The sequence below is a fragment of the Sciurus carolinensis genome, chromosome 1 (assembly GCF_902686445.1).
Source record: "Sciurus carolinensis chromosome 1, mSciCar1.2, whole genome shotgun sequence".
NCBI lineage: Eukaryota > Metazoa > Chordata > Mammalia > Rodentia > Sciuridae > Sciurus > Sciurus carolinensis.
The window spans coordinates 93,173,508-93,187,100 of NC_062213.1; the positions used below are offsets into that span (position 1 = coordinate 93,173,508).

Consider the following 13,593-nt stretch of genomic DNA (forward strand, 5'->3'; position numbering starts at 1 on the left):
GAGACAAAGAACTGAGCACAATAAGGAAAAATGTGCTGGTCACTGCGCCAGGGGAGAAAGAATTCTCTTGGGGCCTGGAGAACCAAATCACTGGACTGTTTATAGCTGCATGCACCCCAATTTCTCCTCAATCAGTCCTGCACCTCCTCAATCTTTCTAAGATGGTTCTGCCAGTGCATTGTTCTTCAGGTCTGTATTTTTTCCCAGGACCTATAACACAGATGCAGATAGCTAATAGTCAAACGTGAAGACGACAGGGCTAGACTGTCTGGTTTATCAGCTCTGTGACCTGGGCAAGTTATTTTACCTCTCCGGGACTCTGTTTTCTTATCTGAAAATGGGGGTGATAGTAATACCTACTTCAGAAGGTTTTTGTAGGGCTGGGGATATATTGCACTTGCCCAGCATGCACAAGGCCCTGGGTTTGATCTCTAATACCAGTTAAAAAAAAAAAAAAATCGTTGTAATCCCAGCTAATTGGGAGCCTGAGGCAGGAAGACCATGAGCTAAGATAGTGAGACCCTGTCTCCAACAAATAAACAAACAAGATCTCCAAAAAGCAATGATACTTTTTTCTATTTGTGGTACTGGGCATTGAACCCAGAGATGCTCTGCCACTAAGCTACACCCCCAGTCACCTTCCCTGCCCTTTTAAAATTTTATTTTGAGACAGAATCTCACTAAGCTGCCCAGGTTGGTCTTGAATCGTGATCCTCCTGCCTTAACCTCCAATCCCTGGGATTGCAGGTATGTGCCACCATGTTCAGCTCCCAGTGGTGATTTTATTTCACCAGGTCTATTTCATAACAGCATCCCAGAAGGAGAATCTTTCTGGGGAGTCCAGCTTTCTAAAGGAAACATCCAGTTTGGTCTATCCATGGATAGGATGTCTATCCATGAATGAGAAGCTGCTTCTTGAGAGAATTTTCAACTTTTCAAGGTTCTCCATCACTGCCCTCCTTTAATTAGTCAATTAAGTGTTAAGTTTCTAGAATCCCTGCCAGCAAATAAAAGCTGCCTTTTCCTTTGCCTCTTGCTGCTTAAAGATGATCAGGTATAAACTCTAGCCTCAATCTATCAATTAATGGGAATTTATGCAAATCCCCTAAAACGTCTCTGTGCTGTAGTTTTCTAAATTGTAACAACCAGTGACCTAACCATTGCACAGGATGTTAGGCAGAGGAAAGGATACATCTATTAATAAAGTTCTGTAGGAAAAGAGTTAAAGGGATCATGTCGATTCAAGGTATCCCTTTATTAACATTAATCATGATTTCCCTGTCCCGAACCTAGAGTTTACAGAGTTCGTGCTTGATCTTATTGAGTCCTTATAACCTGCAGACAGCAGGTCACAAAGCTGGAAAGGGATACAGTCCAGAATAAATTCAGTTCTTTGGACTCCTAGTCTAATGCTCTTTCCAAAAATCAACAACTACCTCCAGATTCCTACAATCTAGTCTGTCTTGGCTATAATCTACTTTTAACATTGTTTTCTAAATGGAGGCCTGCAGTTCACACACATGGCCAGCTAACTTCAAGGAACTCGTCCTGGGAAAGCCAGCCCCATAGTCTTCAGAGTGAAGTGTGCAAAGAGATGCACTGATGAACATGTGGAAAATATTTAGGAATGAATGCTGAGGGGCTGGAGTTGTGGCTCAATAGTAGGGCACTTACCTGGCATGTGTGAGGTCCTGGGTTTGATACTCAGCACCACATTTAAATAAATAAAATAAAAGATCCAATAACAACTGAAAAAAAAAAAAAAAGAATGAATGCTGAATAGGCTTTAACTACCAAAAAAAAGCAACTATTTAAGCTTTCCTAATACTAATGACTTAGCATCTCACTCATTCACTGTGTTAGAAGTCATCTGTCACTGTAGAATGGGAGGAGTTTCCAGGAAACTAACATCACAGGTGACATTGGTATTCTTCATAATTCATACCATCCACTGGGCAAAAACAAGTCTATTAATTGCTACAAACTTCACAATTCTTTGTAATGATGGCGGAAAATAGGAAAATCTTTGCTTTGCAGACTGGTAGTCTTCTAGGAAAGGCCTATAATAATATAGTGAACAGAGAGAAGATACACATTTTATTTTCAGTGTTCTATGAGAAATGGGTGTCAACAATAAGCCACCTAGCAGTGGTGGAGCACACCTGTAATCCCAGCAACTCCGGAGGCTGAGGCAGGAAGATCTCGAGTTCAAAGCCAGCCTCAGCAACTCAGCAAGACTCTGTTGCTAATAAAATATTATTTAAAAAAAAAAAAAAAAGGGCTGGGAATGTGACTCAGTGGTTCAGTGCCCCTGGGTTCAAACCCCAGTACCAAAAAAAAAAAAAAAAAAAAAAACACAGAAAAGAACCCACTTAATCTGCACCTTCAAAGGATAAATGAGTCTATGAATGAGTGAGAGAGTCATAACTTTTCTAAGAAAAATAGGGAGAAATCATTTTGAAAATGAATTACTGAAAATGGCTCCAAAATCGTAAAAAAATTTTTGGTATTAGGGATTAAACCCAGGGGCACACTATCACTGGGTTCTATTTTTTATTTTGAGAAAGAGATTCACTAAGTTGCTGAGGCTTGAACTTGCGATTCTCCAGCCTCAGCCTCCCAAGTAGCTGATATTCACCATTGCTTGGAGCACTCCAATATTGTGATGTTTTTAATGATCAAAACAGTATCTCACTTATAAAAATTTTAGTCTGCATAATTGAAAAACTAAACAAAGCTTCTTAGTGGGTTTTAAGCCCTTTGTTAAAAACATAAAAATGTAACACCTTCCAAACATTCAAAAAAGACTGACTGAGTTCAAAAGTAAATTCACTAGTTAAAAACCTTCGCATCATTGGTGAATGAAATCAGAAAATGAGTAACATGATTTAATGAATGCAATCAGGAATGTACTTCTGTTTGAATCTAACTATCATTGACTACTATCTTTTCCAGTTAAGACAGCCATTAATTTTTACTACAACGTGTGCTTTAAAACATGTACTTCATTTTATTTCAACCTTTTAGTATTTCTGCATATTAGAAGGTATATAATAAAATGCATGTAAATAACTAAAAGTAAATATTATGAAAAACATTAAACAGTTAAAAGGTGGTTACTGATCTATCATCACAGAGAAAGAATCCACGTTTGGGAGCATCATTTTTGCAAGGAGTATGGGAAAGGAAGACACAATAAAACCAACAGAAATTTAGACTGGAGATTCAGATGTGGGGGCAGAACCTGTCTTTGAGAGTTGTGGCCTCAGGGTTGGTAGAGATGGGTAAAAGAAGGAGATTTGAATGGTTTTTCTGTCACTCTAATAAATACTTGAGATAATCAAGTTATAAAGAGAAAAGGTTTGTTCAGTTTCAGAGGTTTCAGTTCATGATCAATTGGCCTCATTGCTTTGGACCTGTGGCAAGGCAGTACGTCATGGCAGAAGTACATAGCAGAGCAAAACTACTTACCTCATGGCCAGAGAGCAAAAGAGAGAGGAAGAGACTGGTATCTCACAGTTCCTTTTGAAAGCACAACCCTGATGATGACCTGAAGATCTCCCATTAGTTTCCATCACCTCCCAATAGCCCCAAATTGGGGTTCAAGCCTGTAACACATTGCCTTTGGGGAACATTTAAGATGCATACTATAGCAAAGTCCTTCTATTTGCCAACCTGATATAATTTAGGGAAAGCTCCTAGTTCTAGCAGATCCTCAACTGATGTTCATTGGTTTCTTTCCCCCCTTGCTATTTGCATACTCACATCTAACATGGTTGGGCACTTGGAGCTTATGAATATGAGTAGGTAAATTTACATATACATATACACATATTCCTAAGAACAACCAGGTAGTTTGGAAGAGAGAGAACATATGCAAACACACCACTGACTGCAAAGTATTTAATCTAGGCAAAAAGACAAAGTTCACTCCACAATCCTAATGAAAAAGTTCCCTTTTTATTTTTAAACATAATGTTTCAGACCTTCTGACTAATGTCACGTTACTTGGGACAATTCAGAAACTGTATTCTATGAGAGGGGGGTCATGAAAATAGAATTGTCCTGGAAAGGCTTTTTCCACTGAGTTGACAAAACCCGGTAGGTACTAAGATACCCAAACTAATCGGAGGGGAAATCGGGAAGGGTCTTCCTTCCAAGTTGGTGGGTGTTAGAAGTGGAAAGGGCCACAGAAACGGGGCAAACAGTTAAAAGGTGCTTTTGAACACCAGGAAGGCGGCCCGCAACAAATTTTTTAAATATACTGTTAGAAAGGTGAGCAGAAGCGGAGGGAGGCAGGGCAAACCCGGTGAGGGTGGGGAGGGCGACCCGGCGCAGGCACCGAGGCGGGGATGGGCGGGATAAGAAACAAAGGTCGGGTTCCCTGAGCATAAGTCGGGGAAAGGGGACGCCGAACCCGAGGGGCGGTGCCGCGGGGCCTGGCGGGGTCGGGCCGGGGTCGCCCGCCGGCCGCGCGGGGCCAAGCGGCGGATTCGGCCAAGCTGGGAACAGCTAGGCCGCACGGAGGGGCAGGGTCGGCGACTGCCGGCCAGCGGAGGGGACCAGCAGAGGAGCGTCGGTGAGGGATCGTGGTCTGCAAGACGCGCAGCGAGGCCTGGACGGGGCGGGGGCGGAGTTGGCGGACGCGAGGACGCGCAGGGCGGTCAGCTCCCCGCCCCCGCCTCGGCCGCAGCGGCGTGAGGGGAAAGGCCGGCGGGCAGCGCGGGGAGGAGGAGGAGCCTGCGTCCCCGCCCCCGCCGGAGCGAGGGAAGGAGAAAGGCTCGCGGCGGAGGAGGAGGGAGCGGAGCGCGGGGAGGGGGCGGCCGGCCGGGCCTGCGCCCGAGCGAGCGGCGAGCCGAGGGGGAAGGGGCCCGGAAGGAGGCGAGCGCGGCCGCGACGCCGGGAGCTGGACGCCCGCTCTCGCCGGCCTGCCGCCGCCGCCGCCTTCCCAGCCCGCGCCCGAGCTTGAATCCCGAGCTGCCGCGGAGGCCGGAGCTCGGCGCCCGGCGTGGGGCGAGCGGGGCCGAGAACCGAGGCCCGGCCGGCGGTCCTGCGCGGGGCGCGGTGGGCTTCTGCCCGCAGGAGCCGGCGAGGGGCGAGAGGGAGGAAAGAGAGGCCGAGAGAACGAGGAGACCGGATTTTCCAGAGCTGGTGTGGAGGAGGAACCCACCCGAACTCAAATCCACAATAATAGTCCAAACGAATAATAATAAGGGGGCAGTTTTTCTGACCCGGCGAGCGAGGAGAGAGAAGGGGGAAGGCGAGGAAGCGAAATCTGTTTCATGAAGGCTGAGGCAAGAGGAATTTTCGGAGCCTGGATGTGGAGGAGCAAAACAGCAGAACTAACTCAGGAAATTGTCTCTCAGAAAAAAGGCCGACCATAGGCTGGGTCTGAGAATCAGGCTGGGGTAGGTGGAGGAACCTGCAAGTTTAAAGGAAAAAAAGGAGAATATTTTCAGAGATTCTGTCAGGTTTCTGGTTAATGCTACCATTTTTAAGGTAAAAACCATTGCATTTCAGGTGTTCTGCGATTTTTTTTTTTTTTTTTTTTTTTTTTTTGGTGCGATTGACTCCCTTCAGAATTTCAAAACCTTTGATATAAAAGCTTTTTTTTTTTTTTAAGAAAATTCACAGATTTTGGATTCCAGGGTTGCACTGGATGTTGAAGGAGTGCTGTTGTGTACATACTATTGTATGGTTTTATTTATTTTTGTACTGTGCAAATCAGCTGGAAGATTTTTTCCAAGTGCTATTTCGGATTTATTCAATTTTTTTCCTTCCTGGAATATATCTGCTGTTGTCATTTTAAGCATTGGAGACCAGAGAATTATTTTTTCCTCTTTGGAGCTTGAGGCTCCCTTGCCAACAGAAGGACAGCTGGGAAAACTGGATTAAAAGGATGGTTTTATCTGTGTTTTGCAGTTCAGACTGATATTTTGAAAGCGCATTCTTTCTGTGATTCACTTTTCAGGCCATAGTGCTAACCTTGAAGAGATTTGTGGTTGGGATTTTGGTTTCTAAGAAGGTCATAGTTTTTCCTCTTTTTCTTTCTTTTTTTCTTTTTTTTTTTTTAAAGGGGGGGGAGGGGAAAAGGGACTAAGAAAGGAGACCATGTTCACCGGTAGAAGTAGAATGGAGCTTCAGTTACCAGGGTCCTGAGAACTGGAAGAAAAAGGATTCAATCTTCAAGTTGGGAGGCCCTCTTCTTACCTTTCTCAGAAATTGCAAGGGATTCAGTCCTGATCAGCACTGAAGCTATAGCATTCTGGAACCAAACCGTGGAGACACCAAGAAACCATGAGTGTAAGGTTACCCCAGAGTATAGACAGGTAGGTTTGCTAATAATTTGGGTTTTTCAACACTTATTAAAGGAAAGATCAGGAGGGAGGGTGTTGTATTTTTATAAAGGATTGCAAAAAAAAAAAAAGATTTGGGTGTGCTGTGGGAATTGATGGGGTAGGAGCATTGGTCTCTGGGGACTGTCAGCATGTATGATTATGTTTCCTGTGTGTGTCTGTGTTCAAAACACACCTCCTGATTCAGTGTCTCTCTAATGTAAGCAAGCTGTGAAGCCAAGAGAGGGAAAGGAGGAGGACATACTTTCAGTGGGTTTTGATTTTTGCCAAGTTGGAGACTGAATTTGGGTCCCCAACTTACCAGCCTAGGAGTAGGAGGCAGAAGCAAGCCTGGTCATGTGAGGTGTTGGAGTTGCTGGGGGAAGGGCTCCAGGAGGGGCGTGGGTCTCCACCAGGCTGGCTGGTATAGAATGGTGCAGCTTGATGACGGGTTGGATCCCATTTCTAGAATGAGAAGGATGTCCTTGGCCCAAATGATGGGATAGAAACACCATTTACAACCACACAGGTCTTGATTTTTACCAGTGGCTGATATGGCCCCCAGTTGCTTAGGTCACATTAGAATTTCCTCTCCTACAAGCTTAGAGTTTAAATTGAGACTTGCCAATGGCTGATGCTCTAAGTTTAATCTTCCAAGCCATTCTTAATAAGCTTGACTGCAAAATGGGCCTTCCCTCTGCTTAGAACTGGAAGGAGTTGTTTTGGGGGCTCTTAGGCCTGATGGGCAGAAGCACTGGCCCTCATATTTTAGAGCACATGATATACCTCCCCTTCAAGAGTCAGCCCAGCCTCTCTTGTCACTGGCAGCATTACAGTGAGGTTATAATTCTTTCTTCCAAAGATTTGGTACAACTTTGTAAGGTGTCTGCCTTTTTTCTCCCTCCCCCCACCTCTGATTTTTCCCTTCTTGAGAATCTTGGGGTGTGTTCTTAGGGTTGCGGGTGGTTGGAGGACTAAACAAGCAAATGAAAGGACTGGACCTGGAAAAATATATAATTGGAGAGATAGGGAAGAATATTTGCAAGGGAGCAATTGTTCTCACTGTGTTCGGTTAACCTTTGGTTATCCATGCTAATAATCATTTCCTTTTGACTGTGGAATGTGGCCTAGAATGCATATAATCTCTCTCTCCCAAACATTAATCTCTGTGTTGCTTTAGAGTCCAGTTTAGAATCATTCAGCAGTCCCCAGACAGGGAACTGACTTCACAGGGGTGAAGAGGAGTCAAACAACGACAAAGCATTTATGGCTGGTCCAGATCTCCTTCCCCTTTCTGCTGGCCTCTCTCTAATTCGGCCCTGGGAAAGGGATAACCGAGGCATGGCAAGGCAAGGAGTGAAAATGGTTTACATGGCTGCCCTTCTTCCCTTTTCATCCTCTTGGAGTTTGGGAATCAGTGCACTTGTCTTTTTTAAGATATGAATGGTAAGCTATTTCTGTGAATTCAGGGATGTGAGAAGATGGAAACCCAGGTGTTGAGTGCAGGGAGAGCCAGTGAGGTTCCTGAGTTGAGCCTCCTCTGGGAGTTTGTAAATCTTCACAAATGCAGATCTCAGTCTCTTGTTTAGTATGTTACAGTTGCCTGAGTGCTTTCATAGAGTGCCTCATTTGAGCCTCACAATGTTGTGTGAGAGACAAGTCAGAAGGCATTATTCCCATTTTGCAGAAGGGGGAACTGAGGCCCAAAGGGGATTCCTGTCTTGCCCTGTGCCATTTTGCCTGACTTGTGGAAGAATCTGAACTCTAACCTATGTCTTATGATTCTGAATTCTTGGTTCTTTTCATTGCCCCATCCTGTCTAACCAAGTTTGTAGACACCCTGTAGAATGTGTGAGGCTCCCTTTTCCTATCTGGAGCAATAGAGTAAAGTGCTCTTTAACAGTCAAGGTTATTTCCTTGCTCTTCATACCTGCAGTTTCTATACTTCAAGTACCATTTTCTCCCATGGCCAGGGGACTTTCCTTGTTTTCACCCCTGCCTGATTCTTTTCCCTGCTAAGTAAATCAGTTCTGGGACCCGGGTCCCCTTCTTGTTATCTCCAGCTGGCTGCATTGGATCTTGCTCCATTATAGTTTCATTTTATTGGACCTTTTGACATCCCAGATTGTAGACCCTATGAATTTTAAACAATTCAGTGTATACGACTCTGGAGGGAAATGCTGCAGATTATGGAGTCAGATTCTATTCTTTCTTAGTTTCTGAGTTTGTTTTGTGGAGAGTCTTGAGTAAGATGCTGTTAATGTTTTAGAAAATTAAAGCATACAGTCCTTGCTCACAGAAAGCATGCAGTCTAATTTGAGGAACTAGGAAACTCAAGACTCCCAAAGACCACCTAAAAGCAACACTAGTCTGCAAACTCCAGAAAACAGGATTGTGTTTGGTTTGCTTGTTTTATGTACTGCATGTTTAGTTTAGTGCCTTGTATGCAGTAAGTGCTTCAGAAATATTTGACAGATGAATGTTAGAACGAATGAGCATATCAGCAAGTGTGAATTCTTCCATTTCAGGTTGTTTGCAACATTCACGTGTTATCAAAAGGTCAATTAGAGAAGGTTTCGTAGGTGATGTGTATTTTCCAGGAGATAAGCCACATGCTGGAGGACCATGTATTTGGAGAGAGATTGTGATTTACAGTAAAGAAGACCAGAATATCTATTTAACAGTCTTTTATCCTCTTTCTTCCTGTTGGGTAGTGTCTCCTGGTTCCATAGAAAAAGAAAGTATTTGCAACTCATCTTTTTCTTTTAGTGTTAATCAGTCGTTACTGAAAAATGAGCTATAGTGTAATTGTTCAAGTCTCTTTCAGTTTTTGTCCTCTTCAGTTACTGCTCCTTACTATATGTTCTTTTTAGGAGTTTCTAAAAACGTGTTTGATATTACAAACAGCTTATGATACTGATGATGAATAGGAATGATGATGAGTTTTGCTTAGCCATCTATATCTATTTGCCTTCTTCCCCTTGGCAAATGTTTATGAGATGACCAGATGGGTTAGGAGTTTGCTTTCCTCTGCAAAACTTTAGCTCATGTGAGGACCAAACCAGAGAGTATTATACCAAAAGTTAGTCGTTGGTTTGAGCCCTGGCTTTCCCCTTAAGCTATGTGACTTTGGGCAAGTCATGACCTTTCTGTCTTCCTACTGTGTAAAACCGTAGTAGCTCATTTATATAAAGTACTTTAGAGTTTTGCAAACACTTTTTTTTGTTTGTTTGTTTGTTTTTTTCCTGTGGTGCTGGGTACTGAACACAGGACTTTGGGTTCTACTACTAGGCAAGTGCTGTACCACTGAGTTACATCCCCAGCCCTTTTTATTTTATTTTGAGACTGAGTCTTGCTAAATTGCCTAGCCTGGCCTAAAACTTGCCTCCCAAGCAGTTGGGATTACAGATCTGCTCCACTGTACTCAGCTCATACTTCTATACAGTATGCATTTGAGGATTATAATGTTTATTGCATCTCTCTCATAAGACTTAAAGGGAACAAGTCCAGTGAGATAATATATTTCTAATTGCTTTCTAAACTGTAAAATTCTATGTAAATTTTAGATGGTGAACTCACGGATTTGATTTAACTTCATGTACTACTTCCTGAGCTGAGTAGCCCCAAACAAATTAAGAGTGATGAAAAGATCTCTCCATTTTGAAGAATTAAGCAGAGTGAACAGGCTTTATTATTGCAGAAGTACACAGAGCTAGAAAGAGGTGGTCATGGTTGGGTGATGATACTAGATGTGAGAAAAGGAAGGTTATTGAATCCTTTCCAGAAATTTTGATGAATGGGCAAGACTTTTTCTACCTTAACTCACTTAGATGTCTCTTCAGTGATGAGGGTGGAAGAGTTTGTTTACTTTCTTTTTTTCTTTTTGTGGTGTTGGATTGAACCCAGGACTTTACATGTGCTAGGCAAGTGGTGTATCACTGAGCAACACACCCAACCCAGAAAGGATTTGTTTTGTTATCTCTGGCCATTCCTTGTTGTAGAATCATATAATTTTTCAAATTGAAAGTAAATCCAGACCCACCAACTGTTTCCTGTCAGAGATCTCTTCCTACCTGGGTTTTGGTCTTTATTGAGCTCTGGAACCAATAAATCCCCAGACATTTAGCTGAACTTCTACCTAGTTTGGAAAATTGGCCTCCCAGAATGGTGATAGGGATCTAAATCTACAAATAATAAGTCCCCTGAAGTCCTGAGTCTTTTCCTAAATGTACCCTGGTTCCAATCTAGGAGTGTGAGATGAGAGGGAATTTTCAGACGAAACATTTGTGGATTAATCACCATTATGAGCAGGAGCAGGCTAAGCTTCACTTCAGATACTCAAAAACATTTTGTATAGAGCACTCTTTTTTTAAAAAGTATTTTAGATGTTGACAGACCTTTATTTTTATTCACTTATTTATGTGTGGTGCTGAGAATTGGACTGAATGCCTTACACATGCTAGGCAAGCCCTCTACCACAGAGCCACAGGCACAGTCCCATATAGAACACTCTTCGATTAATGCATTTTTAAAGCTTTTTCATAGAGAACTGGCAGGCAGAGCCCCCTTCCCCCTCTTTAGAAGTATAGTACTTCTAAACAGGGTGAAAAATAAAGAAGAGTGTGGGTTATTGAAAATAAAAAAGGTGCTGGGGAGATAGCTCAGTTGGTAGAGTGCTTGCCTGGCAAGCACAAAGCCCTGGGTTCAATCCCCAGCACTGCAAAAAAAAAAAAAAGAAAAAAGAAAAGAAAAGAAAAGAAAAAAGATTCCATGTACCTAATCCCCAAATTAGTGAATAGAAAAGGAGTTCTAGAAGCACATAACCTCTGTGGAAAAGAGTTTGGAAATGATAGTGTTTTTTGCTGCTTTAAAGATCTAGGATTCTGTGGCTGGAGTTGTAGCTCAGTGGCAGAGTGCTTGCCTAGCATGTAGGAGGCACTGGGTTCAATTCTCAGCACCATATATAAATAAATAAATAAATAAAAGGTCCATCAACAACTAAAAAAATATTTTTAAAAAAGATCTAGGATTCTGATTTATGTGAAAAGGTTTTGTTAACTGAAATTCTGTAAAGCCTAAGATGAGTTACTTTAAACATTATTGACTGAATCTGCTTCACATCTTCATAGAAAAGTCCACCTTATTAGTTTATTGTTTTTAAAACTAAATTGGAAGATTTATTACATGACTTGGAAACTTCCCTGTGGACTGTACATTCTTCCTTCTTTTCTCAGTCACTATCTTGAGAAAGGACCCAAGCATAAATCTGCAAGTGGCACCCAAGGTCACTCTCTCACTAGTTGGGGTAAGCAAGACTAAAGAAATTGCTGATTCTGGTCTAGAAAAAAGATTCCTTAAAAGTCATGTTAGAGTTCCTATGAAAGGAAGTTTGGAGTTTGAGGAAGAATACTGGTATTTGAGTTAACATATCAGTATGCTGGGGCCAACTATGTAAATGACCTTGGAAAGGTCATTACCTATTCTGGTCTGCAGTTTTCTTATCTGAAAAAAATGAGTGAATGAGGCTAGCCATCCCCTGTGATTTGTTTCTTTCTAACTATTTCGTTTTCTGAGCTTCTGAAAAACAGAATGCCTGTGTCCTTTCTTTCAGTGAGTTAGGACTCTTTTCCAGGAATCATTATCTGGCCTTCCTGAAAACCAGCAAAAATGAAAGTTTGAAAAGACCAGGGTGACAGCTGCCTGATGAAAGGAAGAGGAAACTGGAAGAACAGGGGTATGGAAGCTTGTGGGGGAACTGTGAAGTCTGTAGTTCCTAATAGAATTAGAGCAGGATTCAGAAGTTTTTTTCTTTTTTTAATTAATTAATTTATTTTTTGTTGTTGTTGTAGATGGACATGATACCTTTATTGTACTTATTTTATGTGGCACCTCTGAGGATCGAACCCAGTGCCTCACACATGCTAGGCAAACACTCTACCACTGAACCACAGCCCCAGCCCTCAGAAGGTTTTTTTTTCCCCATTTTTTTAATTTGTTCTGATTGGTTATATATGATAGTAGAATTCATTCTGACACATTGTACAACAAATGGAGCATAACTTCTCATTCCTCTGGCTGTATATGGTGCTGAGTCACACCAGTAGTATAATCATACATGTATATAGGGTAATAGCTGTCTCATTCTACCATCCTTTCATCCCCACCGCCCCACCCCTTCCCTCATTCCCCTCTATATAATCCAGAGTTCTTTCATTCTTCCCTACCCTCCCCCTCACCATGGATCAGCATCCACTTGTCAGAGAAAGCATTCAGCCTTTGGTTTTTTGGGATTGGTTTATTTCACTTAGCATGATATTCTCTAGTTCCATCAGTTTACCTGCAAATGCCATAATTTCATTCTTCTTTAAGGCTGAGTAATATTCCATTGTGTATATGTACCACATTTTATTTATCCATTCATCTGTTCAAGAGCATTTAGGTTGGTTCCATAGTTTAGCTATTGTGAGTTGAGCTAATATAAACATTGATGTGGCTACATCATTGTAGTATGATGATTTTAAGTCCTTTGGGTATAAACTGAGGAGTAGAATAGCTAGGTCAAATGGTGGTTCTATTCCAAGTTTTGTGAGGAATCTCCTTATTGCTTTCCATAGTGGTTGCACCAATTTGCAGTTCCACCAGTACCGTATGAGTATACCTTTTTCCCCACATCCTTGCCAACATTTATTGTTGCTTTTATTCTTGATAATTGCCATTCTGACTGGAATGAAATGAAATCTTAGAATGATTTTAATTTGCATTTCTCTAATTGCTAGAGATGATGGAACATTTTTTCATATATTTGTTGATTGATTGTAGTTCTTCTGTGAAGTGTCTGTTCAGTTCCTTAGCCCATTTATTGATTGGGTTATTTGTTTTTTTGGTGTTAAGTTTTTGAGTTCTTATATATCCTGGAGATTAGTGCTCTATCTGAGGTGCATGTGGTAAAGATTTTCTCCCATTCTACAGGTGCTCTTTTCACATTTTGGAAGGTATTTTTAAGGTCTAGAAGAACACCCAGATTTATGGTGCTAAAACTCTTGGATAGGTTTGAGAGGGAAAATGACAGGAGTCTGGTAGGACCTCAAGGAATTACCTAGTTGATTCTAAGTAGGGTGTGGGTTGTTTTTGTCTTTTTTTTGTTTTTTGTTTTTGGTTCTAGGGAGTGAACCCAGGGGTGTTCTACCACTGAACTACATCGCCTGCACGTTTTATTTTGTTTTAAGACAAGGTCTCACCAAATTGCTCAGCCTGGCTC

General features: G+C 42.0%; 1 protein-coding gene across 10 annotated transcripts in view; it reads left to right on the plus strand.

The window, feature by feature from the left end:
* Positions 1–6,092: 6,092 nt before the first annotated feature.
* Positions 6,093–13,593, plus strand: part of Arhgef11 (Rho guanine nucleotide exchange factor 11) — a 108,813-nt gene continuing 101,312 nt past the window's right edge. For all 10 annotated transcript variants that reach the window (XM_047550021.1, XM_047549994.1, XM_047550046.1 and 7 more), the window contains exon 1: positions 6,093–6,329. In XM_047550021.1, the coding sequence (XP_047405977.1) occupies positions 6,298–6,329 (32 nt within the window). In that variant the 5' untranslated portion in view covers positions 6,093–6,297. The remainder of the gene's footprint in view (positions 6,330–13,593) is intronic.